Source organism: Hippopotamus amphibius, chromosome 1 (genome assembly GCF_030028045.1).
Source record: "Hippopotamus amphibius kiboko isolate mHipAmp2 chromosome 1, mHipAmp2.hap2, whole genome shotgun sequence".
Taxonomy (NCBI): Eukaryota; Metazoa; Chordata; class Mammalia; order Artiodactyla; family Hippopotamidae; genus Hippopotamus; species Hippopotamus amphibius.
In genome coordinates, this window is record NC_080186.1 from 232660592 (window position 1) to 232685776 (window position 25185).

General features: G+C 41.5%; 1 protein-coding gene across 1 annotated transcript in view; it reads left to right on the forward strand.

Annotated features, from left to right (window-relative positions):
* The window catches only part of ANKRD55 (ankyrin repeat domain 55), a 96685-nt gene extending 72815 nt beyond the window's left edge, over positions 1–23870 (forward strand). Inside the window, exons 8-12 of the mRNA XM_057743344.1 lie at positions 4827–5011; positions 10297–10464; positions 13416–14077; positions 21758–21850; positions 23749–23870. Coding sequence (XP_057599327.1) covers positions 4827–5011; positions 10297–10464; positions 13416–14077; positions 21758–21850; positions 23749–23870 — 1230 coding nt within the window. The remainder of the gene's footprint in view (positions 1–4826; positions 5012–10296; positions 10465–13415; positions 14078–21757; positions 21851–23748) is intronic.
* The last annotated feature ends 1315 nt before the right edge of the window (positions 23871–25185 follow it).

Below are 25185 nucleotides of genomic sequence, written 5' to 3' on the forward strand. Positions count from 1 at the left end.
CATGTGTCAGCTCCCCAGGGCTTGGCTGCAGAGAGGAAGGGGATGAGGTAGATGGAGAAAAAACAGGAACTCACCTAGGAGTAAATACAAGTAAAGAAGGAAGCGAAAAGGTAGTGACAGGCGGGACATAGAAAAAGAAAGGGAAGTTAAGAAAATGGTGGGTAAAATTCTATTTTGTTTGGCTTTGCCCATAGTCTGTAAAGCGTATTTTATTCTTTTATTTATTGTTTATTTACTTATGCATTGTTCAGCAAATATTTATTATGAGTTACTCTTTGCTAGGCTCCATTTCAGCAGAAAGATTCCCAGTCGTAGGTGTGCTGAGGACAAGGCAGAGATGACCTGGAGGCTGTCACCTTGCCAGACAGCCAGAAGCAGAAGCTAGACACTGTCTACACACTAACACAGCAAGGAAGGAGGTTTTGTGGGGGGTTTTTCCATATGAATCATTAGAACACCTGTGAAAGTAGCTCAGCAGCTGAGGGTCACCATGCCTCACTGCCCCTCCCCCACCATTTCTGTCTTCCACTAGCTCTCCAGGGGCGTCAGCCCCAGGCTTTGGGATACAGCAGCCTCTGGAATCAGACCAAGCAGAAAGCCTGTGTCCAAAAGGGCTAACCATGAAGATGGTCCTGACACCAAGCCAGGATATTGGGCCTGTTTCTCCTCTAGTTAGCCCCAAACTCTCAACTCTCAAGTGTGACAAAGTAGTAGACCTTCCCCTCCAGCTCCATTCCACTCTAACACTTCTGGCTCCAGCTGAACTTATGGGCCAGTGGTCCTCTCACATCACAGAACCACCCAGCCCTTTACAAGGGCCACGTGACCTAAAACCCTTGTGTCTGCTTTGTGCAGTCACTATCATGTGACAGGTAGATCCCTACTTCCAAGAGGAGGACAGAGATTGGAGTTCCCTCCCTGGAGCACCCACCACAGAACTAATTCTGCCAACACATTAACAAATAAACAACTAGTCCTAAATCTCACACGAAGACTCCTTGGGCGGTCACCTGGAATAAAAAGGGTCTACCATCAGGGTATTGGAATCTTGCTTTTTCTCAATCTCCTATAGCAAAATTACTGTACGTTAATTCAGTTCTCTTCTTGGCAAAGGCGTCTCATGAATTCCCCTCCCTCATGAAGTATAAGGAGAAAATGACTAGGACTCAGTAGCTGCCAGCAGTTTTCAGGGTACATGAAGGCACTTTACGGATTACCTGTGGACAAAAACGACCAAAATACAACAAAAATCAATAAACCCACAATCTCATTTGGCCGGCCAATGCAGAATTCTAGAGCTCCACGATAAGACCTCTATAATATTCTTCCCCTGCTGAATGATAATTCCCACCAAATTGAAACCCACTCTCCATCTTCCTAAGGGCCCTTCTGGGCCGCATCCCATTTCTTCTCTCCTGGTGCTTCCTGGTGCCTGAGACTCAGGTTTCCCAGCCTGGAGACTCCCTTTGACTGACCCTCGGCCCAGTTTGCCAAGAAAGGGAATGCTGTTACCAGGAGAGCACAGAGCCAGGGCCTCAGCTCACAAACTAGTACTCTCTAGGGCTCTCTCAAATTCTTGTTGAGGGCGAACCATGGCAACCCTCCTAGGAGAGAATTTTAAAGCACCTAATGTTGAAAGAAGGTCTCAGTTGGCAAGGCGCACTTCATTGCTGCCGATGTTGTTGGTCCCAACAGCAGTTTTCAATTCCTCCCGTGTGAACGTGCAGGATCAGATAAATAGACCATTCCTTTAATGGGAGACAAATGGTGTAGCGGGGAAGTGCAAGGGCTCTGCAGACAGTCAGTCCTGGCTTTGCCACCTCTTGGCTGTGACGTTGGGCAACTTGCCGAATCCCTCTGTGCCTCCAATTTCTCCGTTACAATATGGGGGTGATAAGAGCGCCTACCCCGTGGAGCTGTTGTCAGGATTGAACAGGTTAAAACCTGGAAATGCAGTTGCTGGGCACAGAACCGTCTCTCGTAGACGTCGCTATCGCCATCACTCCGGGGAGCGTGTTCTTACACAGAACAAAAAATACAACAATAACGTTGTAAGTGAGGGCCAGGTTTAGAGGCAAAGGGACTGTCTGAAAGATTCAGGCATCCTCCAAAAGGCATCTTGGAGGGAAAGTATAAGGGGTGGGACTTCTCTTATCCAGAAAGGCCGTGTAAGACCCCAGCTCACGAGGGAAATGCTGACGGGACTGTCTGGTCAGGAGCTCAGATGTGCTGGACGGCAGCCCGCATCTCAGCCGGCTGCTGCCACAGTGGCTCTCCCGTGGGTCAGGCAAGCAGGGAGGAAGACAGTGTGTGAGAAGTGGGTTTTGTTTTCTCCATCTGTGCTTGACACTCCATCCCACACACAGGGAGAACCGTGACAGGGTGTTTTGCTGTTTGAATCACTCTGCCAACTTGAATTCCTTTGCTCTTCCAGGAAACCGTAAACAAAATGAATTCATTGAGCAGACACTCTTTCGCTTTTGTTTTCCTTCTCCAATGGCTAGTGCTCCTTGAAAAAGAAGAAGGGTCTTGTGATTGTTTTAAATATACGTATTTCAGACCCCTCAAAATATGTTCAAGTAACATCAGGTGAAAGAATCTGAGAAAAGCTGATAAAGCAAGCACGAAAGCTTAGATGTGTTCACTGTAGGCACCTTTTGATGCCAGGCATGCCACAGAACTGAACTCATTGATCCAAATTATTTGAAAGTCATTGTGAGACAGAAGACGGATGGAGGGAGAAAGAGGATGTAAGGTACAAGGCCAGAGGGAGAGAAGGAGAAAGGTTGCAGGCAGGGCCCACTTGATGGGTATGTGACCTGTAAAGCCACAGACAGCCCCACGCTCAGCAGGGAGTTCTGTGCTCGGGGTATAGTGCCCTGTGGCCATCTGAAAATTCTCAGTAATTCTATCTTTGAATTTGTGTTTTGTATGTTAAGTCTGACAGGACAATGGAGCCCCAGCTCACATGGTCCCACCTCCCTGCTGCCCTGGGACAGGGGCTCAGGCCCCAGCCCCTCCGTCCTCTGGCAGGGGTCTGGGTACAGACTCAGGGAAGGTCAGCATTGAGCATGTGTTGAGTTGCAAGATGGGGCCCTAGGCCCCTGTGATGGTTTGCACTCGCTGTGAAAATGCCCAGCCCAAGGGCGTGCGACACTAAATAGCAGGAAAAAATCACAATGGCAGGTCAAGAGAGACCCCATGGAAGAAAGGAATGCATTTTTCCTCTGCCATGTGAGCAGGGAGCCCCACATTTCCCCCGGGCCCCACAAATTATGTAGCTGGCCCAGGTTGTAGCATTTAAAACCCACTTAGCACTTTTCCTGAGGCTCCAGGTTGAAAGCTTTGAGTGCCCCAAGCCTTTGGTCCTGCAAGAGGTTTTAGAACTGCTATCAGCTGCCGTCCCTGAAATGGTGGGAGAACGCCCGAGCGTTCACTGTGTAATGGTTCCCTGTGAAGCCATGCTGGGTAACGGGATATCCGGAGAGTCCTTGGTACACACAGGGAGAGAGGAGGAAAAGGAAGAGGAAAAGCAAAAATGAATGGGTGCTGTTCCACAGAATTGTGCAAGCTGACTCAGAGGTTCTAAAACATGACCCTGGGGTCAAATAAACTGGGATAATAAAGTGGGAAGAATGCCAAAAAAAATGTTACGTGGGAAAATCTATTGTGAGGTGGCTGCTGAACAGCATTGGGAGTGTATTAGAATTGCAGCTTTTAAAAAGTTCAACACTCTTTCTGCCCAGGGACACTGAGCCTGGCATGTGGCCTGGCTCCTGGACCCCAGAACTACAGCATGTCTCTCCCTTCTCTTTAACCTGCTCCTCGTGCCCGCTAGGGACCTCCATTCTACCCATAAGACCTGCTGCGTGGAGATGCAGTCTCTATGGATTCGTTGAGAAAATTAAAATGCTGACAAATTATTTTGACTGTTTTATAATCTTTACACAGCTATCAGGAGAAATCTGAAACATAAGACTTTCCACTGTGTGCGATAAAACTAGAATTTATTTCATTGGCCATTGAGGATTTATTGTCATCTTACCTTGCAAGTGCTTATGCAGTGTTTTTTGTATTTTTCAGTCCAATGAAAGGTAACATGCATGGCATTTACTTACTCATTTGTTCAAGCTGAAGAGATGTAGGACGCTCTCAAGGAAGAGCTGGTGACTTTTAAGGCCGGGACAGGTTACTAAAAAGAATGTAGAAGAGCCTCCCTTCAAAGATAAGATGAAAACTTATTGCAGACCTACCCAGAAAGAGGCACCCAATTTAGATGGTTGCCTGAAGTTTTTCCCTTTTCATACTTATTTGTTTTATTTCTTTACCAATTAGCTGCTAAATTATGACCCACTTCCTTTCACAAAGGATTTTTGACAATTAAATTACATACAATTTATAGCAATTTGACCATTACCAGATCGTTTTGGTCACCATTATGTCACCAGTCAGTACTCACCACAGTCATTTTGTTAACGTTAAAATTAACTCTGCCAGCTTCTCGGGGTTAACTTCTACAGCAAGTGGGAAACAAAATGAATGTATTTAATGAGGAAGTTATTTAGGCGGCCCACCCATCGTGCTAGCTCTGATGTCAATCGGTTACACCTGTATTTAAGTCCATCTTCGTCTGCTAATTATGGAAGACAGTTTAGCTCCTACAGGAGACAAAAATCCCTGTAGCGACCTGAGACGACTGGAAATTTGTTGGTGGGTCTGATAAAATGTATTTTCATTTTTTTCTTTTGAATTTTTATCTTAACTTGCATAGACATAGAAGAGCACTGGGGTGTACATAATGAGCTTTCTTTGACACTGTTTTCCAGAGTGGAAATAGAATTCTGTGTTCCATCATTCTGAGCCATCACCAGGGTCCGTCCATAATCAACTACGATGATGAGAGCGGGAAGACGTGCGTGCACATCGCTGCAGCAGCAGGTTTCAGCGACATCATCGACGAGCTGGCAAGAGTCCCTGAGTGCAACCTGCAGGCTCTGGATGTGGACGACAGGTATCCATGGCAACTCAGAAATGTGGGGAACTACCAGTCATCTTTTCCAAACTTTAATCTCAAAGTAAAGAAGATGTTTAAGGAGTTATCCTATATGACTATATCCTTACTGCCAGTAATACTTATACAAGTACTTGTGACAATAAAAACTGCTCTATTTTAGTCAGGGCAGGAAAAATCATTGTTATGAAGAGAAACACCATGTCTGTACAGTATTGTCAGACTTTCCACTTTTTGCTCACCCTCCTCAGTGTTCTCAGAAGGCCTTCTGTATATCAGCTTCCTGCTGTATGCACTTTTTGTTCTTAACAGTAAGTCTTATTTTTTTCCTTCATTCCTGGATTATGTCATAAAGTCCACAAGTCCTAGTTATCCAGAGGAGAGCATAATAGAGGCTTTGTGTTCAGAATTAGATGTGACCTTATCAGTGTTCTGCTTTGGTTTTCTTCAGTCATTAAACATGTATATGCATAGAAAAGGACACTGAGTCCAGAAAGGTGAAGAGGCTTGCCTCAGAGGTAATTAGCAACTAAATGAAAACTTGAACCCTTGTCTTGTGAACAGAGCTTTTCACCAACATGCCCTTCATCCATAATCAACTATTAGAACTTTTCAATTACAATGTGTATCTAACCTTTGTTTCAGTTAGGGCATAGACTGAATGGAAATATAAGAATAATACACAACAAATAAGACTACTGAAAACAAGTATAAGGCTTGTACACTATGTATAGTTTTTTTTTTCCACCTTTTTCTCTGAAGTGCACACTTGGCCACACATTTATCGTGATTGTAGATGCCCCCAAAAGCACTTCCTACTTCCTAATACCTGAAATCCTTATAACACTGGGGGGGCGGGAAACATCTTGGGTTATGTGTAAGCCTCAGAAGCTGGAGATGGTTAACATGATGACTTTAATTAAAATTAATGTATAAATCATTGAAAGCAGACCTTTTGCCAAGAGCAGACGTTGAACTTGAGCAGGTAAGAAAGTCATAGAAGGACTTAGTTACATGAGGAGAAAAGGTGGATGATCCAAAAAGAGAAGAAGAGAACACACTTAGGAAAGAGGGGCTAGAACCGTTTGCCCACTTCACAATACTTCTAGAACCAGCTCTGAATAGAGTATTTCCCACTTTGCGTTATCACATGCTTAGCAGAGAAAATTTAGTTCCCCCAGCCTCAGGGAAGAAAGCGAGTGCAAAAGATTGGGTCCTGTGAGGGTTCAAAGTAAAGTAAAATCTCGAGAAAGGTCTAGTTCCTGCTCCAAAGCTCAGCTCCTGTGTTTCAGGCACTGATCAAATCCTGCTCTCCATCTTCTTTCAGTTTCTGCATCCTGCATAGTGTGGCTGTGCCTTCATCTTGAAACTGTATGCTTGTGTTAGTATAGACTTTTTCAAAATTTTCATAGGTTTAAGTACTTAGGCATTTGCAACAATTGTGACTTTGCTTTCCTTCTTTTTTTTTCCCCCAGTGGGGAGAAAGTTTAGGAAATGGAAGAAAAATAAGGCAATGATTAAAAAAAAAAAAGATAAGGGAAAATATGGGGAAACTAGTCCTCCTAGATATTAAAACACATCATAAATCTATGACATTTAAAACATGGTGGTACTAGCCTAAGATTGATAGCACAGAACACATAACTCATAAATAGCTTATGTAGCTTAAATGTCCAAATTTCATCAGTCTGTGAGGTCATACTTTCCTTTAGTACCCAGTCATTTATCTTCAGGAAGGAGAGTCTTTTATCAAACTCTCCTCCCTCATATATCTGGGAATTATCTAGGGAATGTTTGCATGTTCCTTAAATCATTCCTTGGCTTCTGACACGTCAACTAACACTGCGTTCTTGTACCCATCATCTCCTGCCACTCAGAGACCACCTCATCAGCCCACTGCATGTCTCTGATGAATTTCTTCTGAATCATGGGCACTGATTCGCCAGCTCCTCCCTGTGATAGCTGAGTTCAGTCTGCTGTGTTTGCAGGACTGTCCTGAAGCTTAGAGATAAGAAAGGAACCAGGGCTTCGATAACTTGAAATTGGATACTACATATTGCCCAGGAAATCTCTGTGTGTATGAGTTAGAAGTTATCTATGCTTCTCTTGTTTCTCTGCAAAATAGTTTTTTCCCTTGTGTCCTTCTGGACCTCTTCTTCCATGCTGATGGTCGGAAGAATTAAAACAGTCACTCTTAGCAATGGTTGTAAAGGAGTATTTCACCATGCTCCAAAGAGAACTGTCACGTGTTGGTAAACCTGACTACGCTCATATCCAACCCTCCATCTATTGAGTTTATTGGCAGTATTCTCTAAGCAGGAAGGCATAATATGGCTGGTGTCTCATGTTGTTTCATAATAAATATTGTTTGGAGACCTCACTCGCATAGCATGAAATGTATCATATCTGCTACATGTTCAAATAGGCTGTGTGATTGACGACTCTATTGAAAACATAGATGGTCCTCTTAAGTGTTCTCCAGTTGCTGCCCACATCGTAACAGGAGGAAAAGGATGCCTGATTGACAGAGGACACAATCTAGCCACGGGGACTCTGGTCACACTGTGGACATGGCTGCTCTCCAAATACTAAGGCCCAGGCCGCTTCACAGATAGCCCCAACTGAGCCCTTCTCTGTCCAGCCCCCAGGCTGCCTCCGTGTCTGAGAGACCTCTTGGCTCTCCCAGGGGTGGCCTTCTGCCAGCAGTCAAGCCCCAAAAGGAAGCCAAGGAAAGGCCTTCCACGGCCTCCTTTCCTGACCCAGGACTGGTCCTTCCCAGAGTGACTGACAGGAAGAACAGCCACTCTCTTCATGGGAGGCCCCATTACAGGAATGTCGTCTTTCACTGTGCCCCCCTCAGCCTCCCAGGGTCCTGCTGCCCAGACACACCACATAGACATCCCCCACCACCTGCTTCCCAGCATCTCTGCCAAGGAAGCGAGGTTCAGGTCCCCTTTGCTCTTGGGTCCGGTTGTCCTTTATGCTCGTCTCACCTTCTTGTGCCATCTGCCTTGATAGCTCTTTCTACAGCTGGGGAACTAATTTGCTCCAAATCTGCTCTCAATTCTGGGCTTGGCTTTTGGAAACAGAAAGACACTGACTATTTCTCTTCTCCACCCTGCTACATCCCTCCCCTGAGGCTGAGCATAAGGTCAACCATATCCTTAAATGAGGAAAGAGGAAGGGTAGAAAAGTACGTATATAGGTCAGGATCTCAAAATATGATCCCACCGCACTAATAAATAGGGTTGAAAAAGTGTAACTGGAAAAATGGTCAGGTTGGCTCCACACGTCACCACACATATCAAAATACACATACGGACGCATGTGCAGGTTTTTTTTTTAATCCAAATAAATCTAGAAGAAAACAGGGGTTTCCTTTTTGTTTACATTCTGTAAAATTTACCTTTTTTTTTTTTGATGTATAGTTCTATGAATTTTAACACATGCGTAGATTTGTGTAACCACCACAAGCAAGATTCATCCTCTCCAACATCAGCTCAGGTTGTTCTTTTGTAGTCAAGGCCTCCTCCGTCTCTAAGCCCTGGCAACCGCTGATTCGTTCTGTTTCTTGGGTTTTGCCTTTTCCAGAATGTCGTGTAATGGAAATATACAGTATGTAATCTTTTGAGATTGACTTATTTCACTTGGTAGAATGAATTGAGATTCATCTATGTCTCATATACCGTGTAGGCTGTTCTTCTCATTGCTGAGTCGTATTCCATCTTGTGGATGAAGTACAATTTGTTTGTCCATTCCACCCATTGAAGTCATTGGGTTGTTTACAGTTTTCAGTGATTACAAATAACATGACTATAAATGTTTGTGTACGAGTATTTGTGTGAACATAAATTTTTATTTCTCTAGCTATATATCTAGAAGTGAGATTGCTTGATCATATGATAAGTGTGTTTAACTTTAGAAGGAACTAAGAAACTGTTTTCTGACTGTTTCCATTTTGTATTCCCACAAAAATGTATAAAAGTTCAAGTTGCCCTAAATTTTCATGAGCCTTTGGTGTTCCCAGGTTTGGGTTTGTTTGTTTGTTTTTCTCAATTCTTTTTTTTTTTTAATTGAAGTATAGTTGATTTACAATATTGTACCAATTTCTGCTGTACAGCAAAGTGATTCAGTTATACACACACACACATATATATACACATACATTCTTTTTTTCCCTTAATTTTAGCCATTTAAATAAGTATGTAGTGGTATGCCACTGTGGTTTTAATTTGCATTTCTCTAATGATAAATGTTATTGAGCACCTTTTCATGTGCTTATTTACCACTTATGCATCTTCTTTGATCAAGTGTTCAGATCTTTTGCTAATTTTTTTAAATTGACTTCATATTTTTTTATTGTTCAGTTTTGAAATATTTTACATATTCTGAATACAAAATCTTTGTTGAATGTGCAATTTGCAAATATATTCTCCCAGTCTCTGGCTTTTTTTCTTCATTTTCTTAAGAAAATAATGGTTTTACCATTTAACAAAAGTTTAAATACTGATAAATAGCCACCTTCTGGCTGATGAAGGACTTTCTAAAACATAAAATCATGAAACAAACCAAAAGTGAAGAGGTAAATAAATGTGATTATTTCTTAAATTTTTTATGGAAAATCACTAAAAAATTAAAGGCTAAGTAACAAATTGGAGAAAATGTTTTCATAAGCACACCCTAGAAAAAACTGCTACCTTAAATATTTAAAAAGCTCATATAAATTAGTAAGCAAAACTTATCTAATAGAAAAATGGGCATAGGGCATTGAGTCATTTCAATGAAGAAACACAAATGGCAAATAAACATATATTTCAAAAGTTCTCCTATCAATTAAAGAAATGCAGAAGAAAACAATACTGAGGTACCATTTTGCCTACCAAGTTGGCAAAGATCTTTAAAGATGGTGATAACACAACATTAGGAAGGAGTAACACAGCTGTTAGGAGGAGAAATTGAGTGAGTTTTCTTGGAAGGCAGTTTGGCACTGTATATAAGCAGCCTTATGATTGTTCATACCCTTTGACCCACTACTTCCTCTCCTAGGAAATTCTCAGAAAGACCAAAGCAGGTGGAAGGCCACAGAATATCAGAATTAGAGGACAGGCCCCTGCACACATCCACCATCATCCTGAAAACCCATTTAATACGTACCATTTCCATACTGTAAATAGCAACAAATCTTTCCTGCCATGACCCAACTTCAAGCAGGAGCTGTTGCCAGCTACGTAGCCTGTACCATTCGTGTGTTCAGATACTTGTGCTGTTCCCCTGTGGTCCCCCAGGACACCTCTGCACTGGGCTGCAGCTGCAGGGAAGGCAGACTGTGTGCAGTCACTGCTGGAGCTGGGCATGGACAGCAACCTGCGAGACATCAATGAGAGCACGCCCCTAGCCTACGCCCTGTACTGCGGCCACACGGCCTGTGTCAAGCTCCTCTCCCAAGAGAGCAGGTGAGCGCACCAGGAGGCACTCATTTTTTTCTCCCTCTCAAAGATTTATAAAACTGGATGAAATTGTTGAAACTGCCAAAACCAACACAAAACCAGCAATAACTTAATAAATGTGTTTGCCATTATCTAACATGTAATGACATGTCCTCTACTCTGTGGAGCAAATTTATAGCAGTAGGCCTGAATCCCTCAGCCTAACATTCACTGAACTCTGAGCTCCTGTTTCCTTTTCCTCCCTTTCCTCATCCCTTTAGGCCACATACTCTTAGTTGCTCTTTTGCCTAAATCAGCGTTTCTCCAACTTTTTGTTCTCAGGACGCTTTTACACTCTCAAAAATTATGGAGGACCCTAAAAGAGCTTTTGTTTCTCTGAGCCACACCTCTCAATAGTCATGACATTATAAATTAAAACCGAGAAACTTTTGATAAAATATTTAGTTGTTAACTTAAAGTAATAACAAGCCATTACATTTACAAGTTAATATAATACCATATTTTTAGTTAAAAATAACCCACTCTTCAAAACAAACCAAAAAAATGTAATGAGAAGAGCAGCTTTGTTCTTCAAATCTCTTTGATATCTTTATGGAAGCTTAATAGAATACAGCTAGATTCCACATCTGCTTCTGCATCCAATCCATTGCAATATTGTTGTTTTGACTGAAGTGTATGAAAACAATGTGGCCTCATATAGATGTGTAGATGGAAAAGGGAGGAGTATTTCAATAGCCTTTTCAGATAACTGTGGATACTTTTCCTTTGATACTACACCAAAACTTGACAAGTATTAGTCTCCTAAAGGTTAGTTGCAATATGGACTCTGTCACCATATCAGTGAGCTTTTTGAATTCTGCTATATTAAAATCCATTCAACTCTCTCTCACTTTAAATGTGTCTTACACCTATGCATGATTTTATAATATCTTGTATTGGTCATTTGGAAAATATTGGTTTACTTAGTTATGAAGATCTTCCAAATAAATTTCATTATACAATATCAGAAAAAAATCACATTTATTAATGTCATCACTGATCTCATCAGAAAAGCCTTTATATATCAGGAAGCTGTCAAGCTCAGAGTGTGCATACAAATTTTCCAAAATTCTAATTTTTGCTTGAAAGCTATATTTTTGTCATTGGCAACAATTACTGTCAATTGTTTACCTTGAAATGACAGGCTCACTTTGTTCGTTTTTGAGAAATCAAATGCCCAACTCCAAATAACCATAGTTTGTCTATAAGCCATAAAAATGATGTTTCATGAAAAAAAAAAGTGTCTAGTTCAGCTAGCAACTCAAACAGTGGCACAATGTTTTACTTCAAAACAACCATTATACTTCAGTGTACAGCAGAATTGCTTATTAGTGCTTACTATTTTGTTAAAAAGTGTATCTCAAGGATCAATATTTACTAAAATGACTGACTTTTACTGGACATTATTAAGTTAAATGGCAATTTTTTAAATGAAAGTCTGTTGTTGCTGCTACTTTTAATTGTGCCAAGGAGCCCATGGTTTCACCCACTTGCTCTCTTGCACGCTTGGTGTAAAAAGCAGACCAGTGAAAAAGACAACATCTTCATATTATTATGAATATAGTTTTAACCTTATGAAACCTCTGAAGACTGTCAGGGACCTCACCTCCAGGGTTCAGTGGACCACAGTTTGAGACCCACTGGCCAAAATCACAACCATAATAGGAGGAGGAGATTGATTGTAGAAGATGCTGAAGTAGCATCAGTTAGCACAGGGGCATATTCTATATGGGGAAACTTGAAAGAATTCTAGAGATCTCCTGGGGTTCTCTCTGGTAGTATCAGGAGTCCAGAAGCTATGTTTCATATTTCAAAAAGCCTATTGGAAGGTGAAAGGAGGGAGATAAAAATACATCACAGGGATAAAGATTCAATTATATACTGTGTGACCTGCAGGGGAAAAAAAAAAAATGTTCATTATATGCAGCCAGAATGAGGGGTGATGTTTTTCAAATTACAGATTACAATATCTCACTCCAAAGAGTAATGTTGCAATCTGGCTTTTAGAGCGTGCACACGGGTCAGGTTTCATCATTAACTCATGCCACAGAAAGCATTAAATCAATTGTGGCCTCAGAAGAGAATAACACAGAATTTTCCAAAGAACAAAAACAGAATAGTGCCTCAGGGAAACTCTCCACACAAGAAGAGCCAGCCGGACCACTGCTGACCTTTTTTTCTTTTAGAATTTGCCTGCCTGTTGGGCATGGCTCACTTTTCTTCTGCTGCCACACCCAACCTCTGGTACACACACTTCCTCTTCTGCAGCTGAAGCCCAGACAAAAGCTTCTCTCCTCGGCTTCCTTTGGTATACCTTTTTCAAAAGTGTTTTTCAATAGGAAACTTAGTAGAAACTCAACAGGAAACAAATAACACACAAACGGCGTAAAATGGGCAGGCTTCCTAAGGTAGATAATGTCAGAGCTCTGCCCAGATCTCCTGGGATCCCTTTCAGAGACAAGCCTAAAATCATCCTCCCCCCACGTCTGCAACCTCCACCCTACTGCTGCTGGTTGAAGCCTGAACTCCACGTTTGGCCTTCATCTCTTTGACTTAAAGTTGTACTCCTACTGACTGTCCTTAAGAAGTGAGAACAGTAACACTTTAAGGTATTTTCAGCTTACGTGATCCCTTGGTGAAAACAAATTTTGAAAGGATAGTTTCTGAGGGAGCAAGTGAAATCTAACTAAGAAATGTTTTACTTGGACCGAGAACTGAGCATGGCAAGGAAGGGCATGGCAAAGGATGTTGTAAGTAGCTCTTGCACACCACCTTTGACTTGAGAGGGCTTTGAGTATCTTTGAATGATCCACCTGCTCAGGTAGATGGAATAGAGGGAGGTATTTTGTTTGGTTATACTGCTGTTGTCTCCACTTCCTGTTCTCACATAGCATCCTTGTTATTTTGCATTCCCATAGCACAGAGCCGATTCGACCCCTTCCTCCCCAGAACAATAGACCCCAGAAGAAGGAGGGACGATTCAGCGTGCTCAATCAAATCTTCTGCAAGAGCAAAAAAGAAGAGCAGAGGGCCTATCAGAAGGATCACAGCAGGGACTGGCACAGGGGGGAGCACACCTCGGAAGTCGATGACATCATCACTACCTTCGACAGCAACGTGGATACCAGCTGCCAAGAACAGCCTGATGACCAGGTGGCTATGGTGGACTTTAAGAAGAGGACCTCAGAGAATTCAAAATATCACTTGCCCGAGAAGAAGCCACTGGCCCGTAAAGGGCTTCCACCAATCAGAACGCAGAGTCTCCCACCCATCACCCTGGGCCATAACTTCCTGACAGCCTCCCAGGGGGCCACTTCCCACGCCGGCCTGAGCTCTGGTACTCATCACGCCGTCCAGCGATCTCAGAAAAGCCGAAGTGAGCAGGATTTATTGAATAACAGAACTGGCTACCAGACGCTGCTAGATAACCCTTGGAAAGGTGATTCGAACCAGGTGTTCTGTAAAGCTTGGACTGTGTCTTCTTCTGATAAGCTGCTAGACAGGTTGCTTACCAGCAGATCCAGTCACCAGGAGGTGTCAGGGCTGTCACACCTTCCTCATCTACATAATCCTTCATCAGGTAACGTCCTTGCTTCCTTCTTCCTCATTTCTCACAGATTCTTTACATGAAATGAGTCACGCAATCCTGGGTTAGGAGCTGGAGTGACAGTAGGTAGCCTAGGGGGCAGGGGCAGAAGGAAATGGGTGATTAGGCCACCTTTTTCCCTTAAGTTCACTGGATTCAGGATTTGCAGGCATTGGAAACAGTCTGCTTCTCCACCCTGAAAGCAACCATCAAGTAAAAGTATGTGCCTTCTCATCTTATTGCATCGCAGCAAATGTGTGTGGTGACTGGCAGATGAGAGCAGGAATGTTACTACTTCCACTAGCAAGGATTCTTAGGCAGGGATACTTGGCAATATCACCCACGAGGGGTTGATTTGTTTGTGTGATTGTTTGTTTTTAAATCAGGTGTTCAGTGCCCGCTCCAGGCCTACTGGACCAAGATCTTGGTGAGGCAAAAGGGAAAATGGCAATGCCTTCTATGCATACGTGTAGAAAGAGGACACATTCACACACGTGTGGTTCAAGGCTCCACACACACCAAAGGGTTACAAAGGAGGGCAGTTCTCCCTCCTGCCTCTTCCCCAAGCTGCCCAGTGCCCCTCATCCAAAGCCAACTAGGTTATTAATGTTTTGTTTACCTTCCAGAGATATTTTATACATACTTAAATATATATGTATATATACATTTTAAATGTGTATCACATTAAAGAATCTATGTTTTTGTATACATACAAGCAATATATACTTATCTATTTCCCCCCCACTTTTAAACAAATGTATCATACTAACATTTTTACTTATATTTTTTTAAATGGCCCAGAGGTGATTCCTATGTACACCAGAGACTAAGAACTATTGTTCTAAAGCAGAGGCTGCAAAACAGCTTCCAACATCAGTTCATTACTACAATGGCTTATTTTGTTATCAAGTGAATTAATTATTAATATTTAAAAATCATGAAGTTTTATATAAAAACTTAACACTCTAGCTTCTCTTGAGAAATTGAAAAGTCTGGCAATGCTGAACTCAGATTTCACTTGGCAATAATTGGCTGGATCTGAGTAAACACTACTCCACGGACACCACTTGGACATCACTGTCCCCGGTTCAGCCCAGTCCACACCACTCTCTAGTATCTCTCCATGGAGTGTCATTTGTTCTTTATCAACAACTTTCTGTTGTTGTTTGTCTTATAGTAGGATTAAGAGGAAAAATGATATATTTCTTGAACCCGTATTTCTTTCAGAAGTAGAAAAACAAAAAAACCAAGAGGGCTATGTATATTTTCAGAAGTAGAGAAGGACAGTATACCTTTGGAACTAAGGAATATTCCTTCCCATTTAATCCGCAGCGTGAGTCTGGCACTCCTCACTCATCTACGTGTGCCTGGGGTCTGAAACCTGTGAGACAGAGTATGGCTTCCCTCGTACATATTTACATGCTTTTAAGCACAGGATAAAGAGAAATAAACATATGAAGGCTATTTCCTGGGAAAAACTTCCCTTGAAACTTTACTTCCTCCACAAAGCGCTAGAGCCTGGTTAGTTTTCCCTTGTGCTCAGTGGGAGGGGAAGGAAGGAAGAATGTGGATCTGCTGTGTTTTGACACTTTGGTGGCCTCCAGGGACTTAACTCAGCCTGCTTTCTGGAGTTCGTCCTGTCCTGGCTAATATCTTCTTTTTTCGAAAATTTTTTGAAATTTTTGAAAGCCTTGTTCTTTTTCTGTTCCCAGAACAGCCTTGGGTTGTCTGTTCCTTATCAGTTAGGGTTGGGCTCATCTGCTTGTAACAGAAATCCATTGTTTAACAGTGGCTTAGACAGCATAGAAGTTTATTGCTCTCATATGAAAGAGGTTGAAGATGATGGTTCCCAGGTGCTTGGTGAATCCATGAGCACTGGAGACCCAGGCTTCTTCCATCTGTATGCTCTACAACTTAACCTGTGGCTTTCATCCTTTGGATCGTTTCACGTTTCATAATGTCTAACAGAGCAGGAGGCAGGAAGGAGAGAGAGGGGAAAAAAATGGATGTCCGCCAGCTGAATTAGCGCCTGTTAATGTTATCGCCCGTGCAGTCCACAGTCTGCATCCATCTCATTGGCCAGAACTTGATCATACCTCTCACACGATCATACCTCTCACATGATCATACCTCTCACGTGATCATACCTATCACATGATCATACCTATCACGTGGTCATACCTATCACGTGATCATACCTATCTGCTCGGGAGACTGGGAATTGTATTCTTTTAGTTGGACACATGGCTGTCCCTCCAAAACTGGATTTTTGTTTCTAAGAGAAAAAAGAGAGTAGATATTAGATAGAGAACTAGTAGATTCTGTCACACGTGCCACCTAAAACTTTCTGTATTATTTAAAACAAAAGGAAATTCAAATAAACTTGGTTTGAGGATTTGTTTCACTTTTCCAGTGAAGTAACTTGAAAAGTCCTATAGGGGCAGAAAAGCAGAAAAGGAGAGGCAGAATTATCCAAGTGAATGTTAAATAATTAGCTGTGCCTGTATCAAGGCATTTATTTTTTTCAACCGATGTTTTTGAGTGCTGGTGATAACCAGGAGCCAATCTAGGTAACTGAGTCACGACAAGATAAATCTCCCAAGAATCTCCAGCCTATAAATGAGCTTTTAGGGACATGGGTTTGCTAAATTGATTATACAACTCACTTTAAATTGATTTTCTTCTCATGTTTAGGTACAAAATCATAAGGTTTTTAATGGAAAGGAACTTAGTCATCCACTCATTCTTTAAACGATTACTGAGTGTTTCTTATCTTAATTTATCAAGAGGCAACATATCCAGTGGTTAAGAAAGTGATTCTGTTTTTTGTTTTTGTTTTTTGTTTGTTGTTTTTTGTTTGCTTGCTTGTTTGTTTGTTTCTTTTGGCTGCACTACATGGCTTACTGGGATCTTAGTTCCCTGACCAGGAATCAAACCTGGGACCATGGCAGTGAAAGAGCTGAGTCCTAACCACTGGACCACAAGGAATTCCCTGAAAAGAGGAATTCTAAAGTCACACGACCTGGGTTCAAATTCTAGCTCTTGCATTTACTTGCTGTTACTGAATCTCTTTGAGCCTTTGTTTCTTTATGTCAAAAATGGGAGGAAATACCTTTTAGGGCTGTGAGTTGCTGTTAAGATAAAATAAATTGATACATATAAAATATTTAGAACAGTGATTGAACATACACACACACACACATTTGTGGGTCATTGTTTTTTAACTATGTGCCAGGCCCTGCACTAAGCACTATGCCTTGGAGACAAGCTACAGATGACCTTTGCTTAAAAGATGATGACATTTAAGTAAATGTGCTAGTCAACTGCCTTTTTGCTCTCAGATCTAGTCTCTTCCTGCTAACTCTACTCTGTATCTCAGGAAACTACACTTCCCAGGCTCCCTTGCAGATGCTTCCAGGTACTTTTGGCCAAGTACCAGGAGGCGTTGGCACAAGAGTAAAAGCAGGAGAAAGAGGAAAACCAGTGTCGTTCTATACAATGTCCCTCTGCTTCCTATGGAATCTCCAGTAGTGATTCCAACTCCTCCCACTTCCTCCACACAGCCCCTCACTCTGTGGTTCTGGCTGCCACTAGCTTGTGGGCCTTGATATAACCAACTCTTCCCCTTATCACTCCAGCCTAGCAGTGGTTGCACCTTCCTGCTGTGGTTAATCTCTGCATTGTCCTTCTACCCTGTCCTCTGGCTTCTCAGCTTTTCCCCAGCAATATAACCAACTTTCTGTATGAAATTTCCCTCTGTTTCAAAGGCCTAAAGAGGTCTCTATTTTCCTGAGCCCTGATTGATAAGGTACGACATGTCACCTCTCTCTCGGCTACAGTTTTCCTATCCTCTGGATACAGAGTCTGGGACAATTTTGTTTCATGGGGCCCTTTCCAATGATAATTCACATGGCCTAGAAAAGTTAAAACAATCTGCTCAGTCTTACAACTAATTAGTGACATATTCAGAACTTGAATCCAGACCTCCTAAATAGGAAGTTATCACCATGGCAATGTAAATATGTCTGTCTTTAAATCTCAAAGTCCAGTTTGGAAGTATGCTTACCAAATTACCTACAATGTGATTTTCTTAGAAATTACACTGTCCTCCCCCAAATAAAAAAATTTCTCTCTGTCTTATAGGTTTTATTTTTTGTGAATATTTTTAACCCAACTTGAGGTGTTGTTTTTAGAACTACTGAAGCTTCCAGACTACAGTTGAGAGGGTTCACTTAAGTGGTTTAAGTTGTTAGTCTAGGCGAGTTGAAACTCAGCAGATTTCTACATTGAGTTCCCACACTTGATGTGAAAACCTAATGTGGTAAAGCAATTGGATACTATACATCATACCACTGCACCACTGGCTTGAACTTGACCATCCCTTTACTTTGGATTTTCTCTTTTCCTGCCCTGGGTTTAGCAGAAATAATATGGGCTAGCCCTGATTGCTACCGTTTGAATTCCTGGCAGCTAATATTCCGTGCTTACATCAGCAGCCCTGCACATTTAGCTGTAATGATTATTGCTTAACTTTTATGGAGAGCTGTCAGTGGGCTCGATGGAGCGAGGAGGGGGATGAGGCACTTAACCTAATGAGGGAATTTGGAGCACATCAGCTTAATTCATTGTGAGCAGCTTTCAGAGAAAATGGAACAGAAAGCTCTGTGGTGTTTGCTACCAGCCTGGTTATTTACAAGCCATCACAAGGACCCTAAGAAAGTGCTTGCTTCCTTTCTCCCTCAAGAGGGAACTTTCTTCTTGAGAATTTTCTAGACTATCCCAGCAACAACACGCTCTCCTCCCCACATGGGTCTGATGCTGTGGCCACCTCTGCTTAAACCCATCAGAAGCTTTGCATCTTAACAGGACAAAAGCCACTTCTTTAGCTGGCAAATGAAGTCCTCCAACATGGCCTGGCCTCACTTCCCATTCTTCACTTCTGCACCTCCCGTTTCAAGTCCTTTCCCCCCACCCCCCATCCCCCTGAACAGTTCCTTGAATATCTCTCAGTTCCATGACAACCCCATACCTTTTCACTCTGTGACACCTTGCCCACGTTATTTTTACCTTTCGTCCACTGTGTGCTTGACACATTCCTACAATCTTTTAAGAACCAGCCCCAAACTTGCCTCCTAGGTAGAATTACCCTGACTGCTGGAGGAGGTGTGGCCCGTTTTTACTATCTGTCATAAAAGAATTCCTCTGCCTTGTTAAGTCTCGTCTGGGGCAGTGAACCACATACTTCCCCCTTCAACAGCACTGCAGGAGAGGAGTTTTTATCCCCATCTGAGAGATGAAGAAACTGATGGGTAGAGTGGTTAGCCCACATGCCTAAGGTCACAGAGCCAGCTAGCAAGTGGTGGAGCAGATGTTCAAGCAAGGTCTATGGAATTCAGGACACATCGACGTCTCTGGACACGTCTTTCCTCTGTGATACCCTCACACAGGACTCATGGCCTTCAAAAGTACAGCTTTACCTGCCTCTCTCCCCATCCGCCCCTCCTGAGCACCTTGCCTTTTCTTTGAACTCTAGGTTCTGGAATACGGGGAGTTTTCAGTAGATGAGTGCTGAATTTATTTGTTATTATGAACCTTCATTCACTTCTTTTTTCTCATGTAACTATGAAAACCTTTCCTGCGTTTTTATTCTGAGGCAGTGGTCCTCAACCCTGTCCCCACAGGCTGGACACTCCCTGAAGGTGCCTACAGCACAGATAAGAGAGCTTTGGACTATACACTTTCTACCTTGTCCTTCAAACCCGAGCAAAATGCCAGTGTGGAAAAAGTTTAACTCTCCTCCCACCTCCTCCCAAATCACTACTGAAGTCCCTCTCTGCCACTTCTCCCATCCTACTGATATTGCTTTGGCTCCTAAGGAGGCAGGATAGTGTGAATTTTAGGTCCAGACAGCCCTGGGTTGGAGCCCAGGCTCTGTCATTTCCTATCATGTGACCTTGAGCACCATTTAGAACTTCTCCAAGCCACAGTGTCCTCATTTGCAAAATGGGGGTGATAATAGTATCTATCTCATAAGGGAAGGTGATTGTTAGGATTAAATGAGGTTATGCCTGCAGCAGTTAGTCCAGTCCTTGACAATAGAAAGTACTCACTATGCATTATCCATAATTATCATTATCTCATTTTTGGTTTTGCAGATTTCTGCTCAAGTGTTCATGGATAAATAATCAGATATGAGCTGATATGGGTTTTACTGTAATTCTACTCAGGAATGTTTTCTTTTTAAATAATGACTTGTGAGGTTATTTAACCTTCAAAGTTCAAAGGAATAAAAATATAATGGCAAAATGTCCACCAAGGAGACTGGAAATTTTGTTTAATAGTCATCAGATGGCACTGTTCAGATGATTGCCCCTACACATCTACCACTGGACCCACCAGAGCAGACTGGAGATACATCTTGACTAATGCTTTTTCCTCCCTGTTACAAGGACTGCTTTACCCAAACAGAAGACTTAACCCCTATAAGCATTGCTGTGGTGATTCTGGTTCCTATTAGACTACTAAGCAAAAAATCAAATGAATACATGCCCCACTGTCCAGGAGATCACGTTAAACATGCCACAGAATAACACTGTAATAATCGCTAATGTTTATTGTGTACTCTATAAGCTAAATGCTTTACCTTTGTTCTTCTCCTAGTTAATCTTTATGACAGCTGGAAAAGACAGATAAAATTATTTTTAGCATTTCAGCATATGAGGAAATTGAGATTTAGAAAGTCGGGAATTAAGCCTAATCCTGTCTGACTCCAGAGCCCCAAACTCCTATTTATTACACCATTCGGTCAACTTGTCAAATAGACTTAAATAACTTTTGTGTAGTCCCTTCTATTTCCAGGTATTTGGAACATCCATCTCTTGTAATCAGTCACGTGCTAATAAATGTTTAACAGGTGGCTCTTCAGAGAAAAATCAGTGCTTGCTGATTTCCTTGATGTAAATACTCCCACCACGGCTGATGTCAAGCCACCAAGTATGATGTCAGCCAGCTCACGAAATTCCTGAAAATTTAGAGCTGGTGTGCACAGCTCCAGCGTAGCTCCAACTGGGTTATCTACATTACATCATCCTGATCTCCCAAGTGCTTGCCGTCAGCTCCCATCTTCTAGATCAGTGATTCTCAACCCTGGATTCCCATTAGAATCACCGGGGAGCTGACAAAACTCTGGCATCCTGTCCCAGCCCCAGAGTTACTCATTTAATTGGTGTGGTTTTTAGCCAGAGCAGCATCTTTTTTTGACTCCTCAGATAATTTCTCTGTGCAGCCAGGATTGAGAAACACTGCTCTAGAAGAATGTATGCTACTCATCACCCACTCATTCACACAGATTGACAAACACGCGATACACTAAACCCTATTTTATTTTTTCAAACTTTTAAGTTTTGTGGAGTACGTGGCCAACTGTGCTTGCTTATAAAATTTTATTTAAACTAGTTTACTCAAGAAATGATTTCTGATACATTTCCCTTTCATTTAAATGGTGACTAGCATGTGATAGAAACTGAATATTGTATAGCTATTATTATCGTTTTTGTTGTTAACATCATAAATTTCATGATCTATAACAACCTCTATGATGCTCTTATCCGTTGGATTTTATAATTTGCACTTGGTTGAGTTTCACGTGATTGACACCAATATGTTTGTCCTCAGGACAAAATTTTCAGCATCTCTCCCCAAACAGACCTAAAATCAGGGATCTTCCTTTCACTCGGAACAACCTAGCTCCCCTACCAGACCAAAAATGTAAGTATTTTGAATCTTCCTCAGCTTCCTTTGCAAATGTTCACACTGTTAACACGTCTAGACAGGACTGTTATTTCAGTTTACTTTCATTTTTTTCAAGAGAATGTCAGGCGCCAAACTTGTAAATTACAGGAAAATAGAATAGAGACAGTCTTTAAAGCTTCATCCAACATGGTAATAATGTTTGTTTAAAACAAATACTCCCTTCCTTGAGGAATTTTTGTGTTTGGACTATAAAAACAATAACAGAAGTTTACTTTGCTATGCACTATTTAATGTCTTTAATGATTTAAAAATTCTTCTCTTAAGACTGGCTTCCTGACATTGTTTTCCTCACTATGTTGGACAGATAGAAATGTGTGCTACTTCTGTACTCACAGCCTACGCATTCCTCAGCAGAAAGGAGTAATCAAGTAGATGCTGTTCATCAGTTTTACTTTGGGCATTATTTCATACGAACCTTCTCACAACATAAACTGTTAATATATGATCAAGTGATCAGGTTTGCCTGTGCCTAAGCTTGTTATAAAGTGGATTCCTGGGCCCCACGCCCAGAAATTCTGAGTTTGTACTTATATCCTTATATCTGTACTTGGAGGCAGTGTAGCTGAGAAAACTGAGTTCAGAGAGGTCACATGACTTGCCCATTACTTAGGTAGTAAGTAGCTGAGCCAGAAGCAAAACTACAGGATACTGAGTCAGCTGCCTCATGAAACAAGTAATACTCATTGGATTCTAATTTCCTTCCTACTCTTCCTATCCCAACCTATTTGTTTATAACGTGTGCGAGCACTCACGTGCATGTACACACACACACACACTCCACATCCTCTTAATTAAGGAGGTTAGATGATTTAGAAGCTGCCCTATTGAAGTTCCTTAACCTTTCTATACTTCAGTTTCTATACTTAGTTTATAAGGGTACTGCAATCTGATAAGATTGTTGAGAGGATTAAATGAGATAATGTATGTAAAACCCTTGGCAAATATTTGCACAGAGTAAGTGTGCAATATATCTTTTCTGCCCAAGGCTTCAGTTCAGATGGGACAAATCAAGAGTTCTAGAACCCTTCAGGTACAAAGAACCCTGGGGGTCTTAGTACAACTCTGTCTTTTTTCCAGTAAGGAAAGGGAGAGATAGAAATTTGTCCAAAGTCACACACAGAGTTAGTAGCAGAAACCAAGACCTCTTCCTTGACAGATTATTTCCTTTGACCTTACTAGTTATCTAAAGGGAAAGTTTTGGATGATGTGAATTCAATTATTGAATGAAGTTCAAGTCCGACCTTGTCTTTAGGCAGAAATGTAGTCACAAAGACATCTAATTAAGGAAAGAGCCACTCAGCCTTGAATCCCAGTGTGGCTTGGAGAAGCCAAAGAGGGGATTTTCTTTGGCAGAGCCCAGGGGTTTTGCTTTTCACAATTAAAATTAAGGAGAGAGGGGAAGATAATCATCTTTGATCAACTGTAGCTCTATGAAAAAGAAATGGAAAGGTACAGTGCTTTTCCTAAAAGAAGCCTGAGAACCAATGGAGGTTTACATAAAAGCACAGTACAAAAGCATCTTGGGGCCTATTTAGAGCCTAGTGCTGACTTGGCCATCAAGGGCTACTCTACTCCACCCAAGGAAAAGAGAGCACTGCCAAGCACGCACCACCTGATCATGTTTTGCTCAGACTTGGCCCCGCCTGTATTTGTGCATATTTGACATCCCTGACTACATGCAGTAAGCCTGAATAGATAGGTAGATATACATAGCTTTGTCGTGCAGTATAGCTCTCCCCAAGAAAAGCTTCTTAGAAGGGCCTTCATTCCTTCAGAAATAACACAGTTCTCCTACCATCATTCCTTGTGAGACGCAAACCTTGAAAGTGTCTCATCCTATTCTTTCCTCCCAGTTCTATCCGGAGAACCTCTTCGGACAAACCGTGTGCTTCCTGCTATCCCAAGCCAGCGGGGACACAGCCCACCAGCTGAAGCAGATGAAAACTCTGCCAAATCCACCAATGATGAAAATTAACTGTGGATCAGTGATTGTAAAAATATAGATTATATATATTTTCAACTGTCAAATGATAAGATTAGTTTGTAAGAACAAAGACTAATTTAGTAAATTGCATTCTATAAGCCATTCATGGTTTTACAACTCAAAATTCTTTGTTCCAAATAAGCACTTAGAATCTTTGATTGTGCATATATTGTAAGTCTGTGAGTTTCTGTGACCTCTACATGCCAAAGTAAAAGTCACAATATGTTATCAGCAGGGAACCTTAGCTATGTTTGCTTTGCTTTGTGGCATGTTTGCTGATTTTTTTTTAATGGTTTTATGTTTTTAAAAAATATATGCTTTGCTAAATAAAAAGAAAGCACATTCCATACGTATTCTTTACATTTATTGCAATTCTACTTTGGACTAACAAAACAATTAAAATTAAAGTAGCAAATTTCTTTAATCAGTCTGTGTTTATGGCTTTTAAGTGTACAATCGTCTGCAAAATATTTTCTAACGTTGTCAGCTCCTGGCTAGAGCCCAAATCACTTAACAGTGTTTATGTATCTTCTTTGTTATTTGATTATTTCCACCTATTGTCATTTTCAGATATGATTGATTGTTCCAATACTAAGAAGATCATGTGAGTTGGAAAGGTCCACATCCCAGCCTAACAGAAACAGACATTTCTCATACATTCCTCAAATACTCTACATATTTAATCATTCTTTTTTCTGTTTCAAAATAATGGTCTCTGCCTACACAAGACATTCTCATACTTATGACGTAGCAAAGTTCGAAAGACTACTACTAACTGCAGATCTCCTCACTAAGATGTTTCTCTATTGTTTGGATTGATTGAAAATTCAAGGTTTAGCCATATGAGATCATAGTCACTCCATGTTACTTCCAAGCCTGAATGTTATTCAGCAAATATCTCAAGTATAATAACATTTACCATTTTATGTTAGTGTTATTTATTTAGGAAGGTCAGACTGTGCCATTAACTACATAGAAGCTCCTCTGAGACCAAATCCCAGTTATTTGGCTTTGCACTTCTAAAAATGTGTACAGTACCTGGAACATACTTAGCCACTCATTCATCTAATTTTTTTTTTTTTTTTTTTGGAAAGAAGGAAGGGAAGGAAATAGGGAGATAGGGATGTGGCAAGGTAGAGAGGTGTAAGAAGTGACAATGAAAGAAGCTACTAGTCCACAGTCTCATTTTGCTAATGATAGTTGTCTGAGTTGGGGATCATAAAAGGAAAAGCCTATGTATCAACCTCCCAAGCTAGACAGTAGCTAGAGAGAGAACAAGTCCTTATGCAAATGGAAGAGCTCTCGG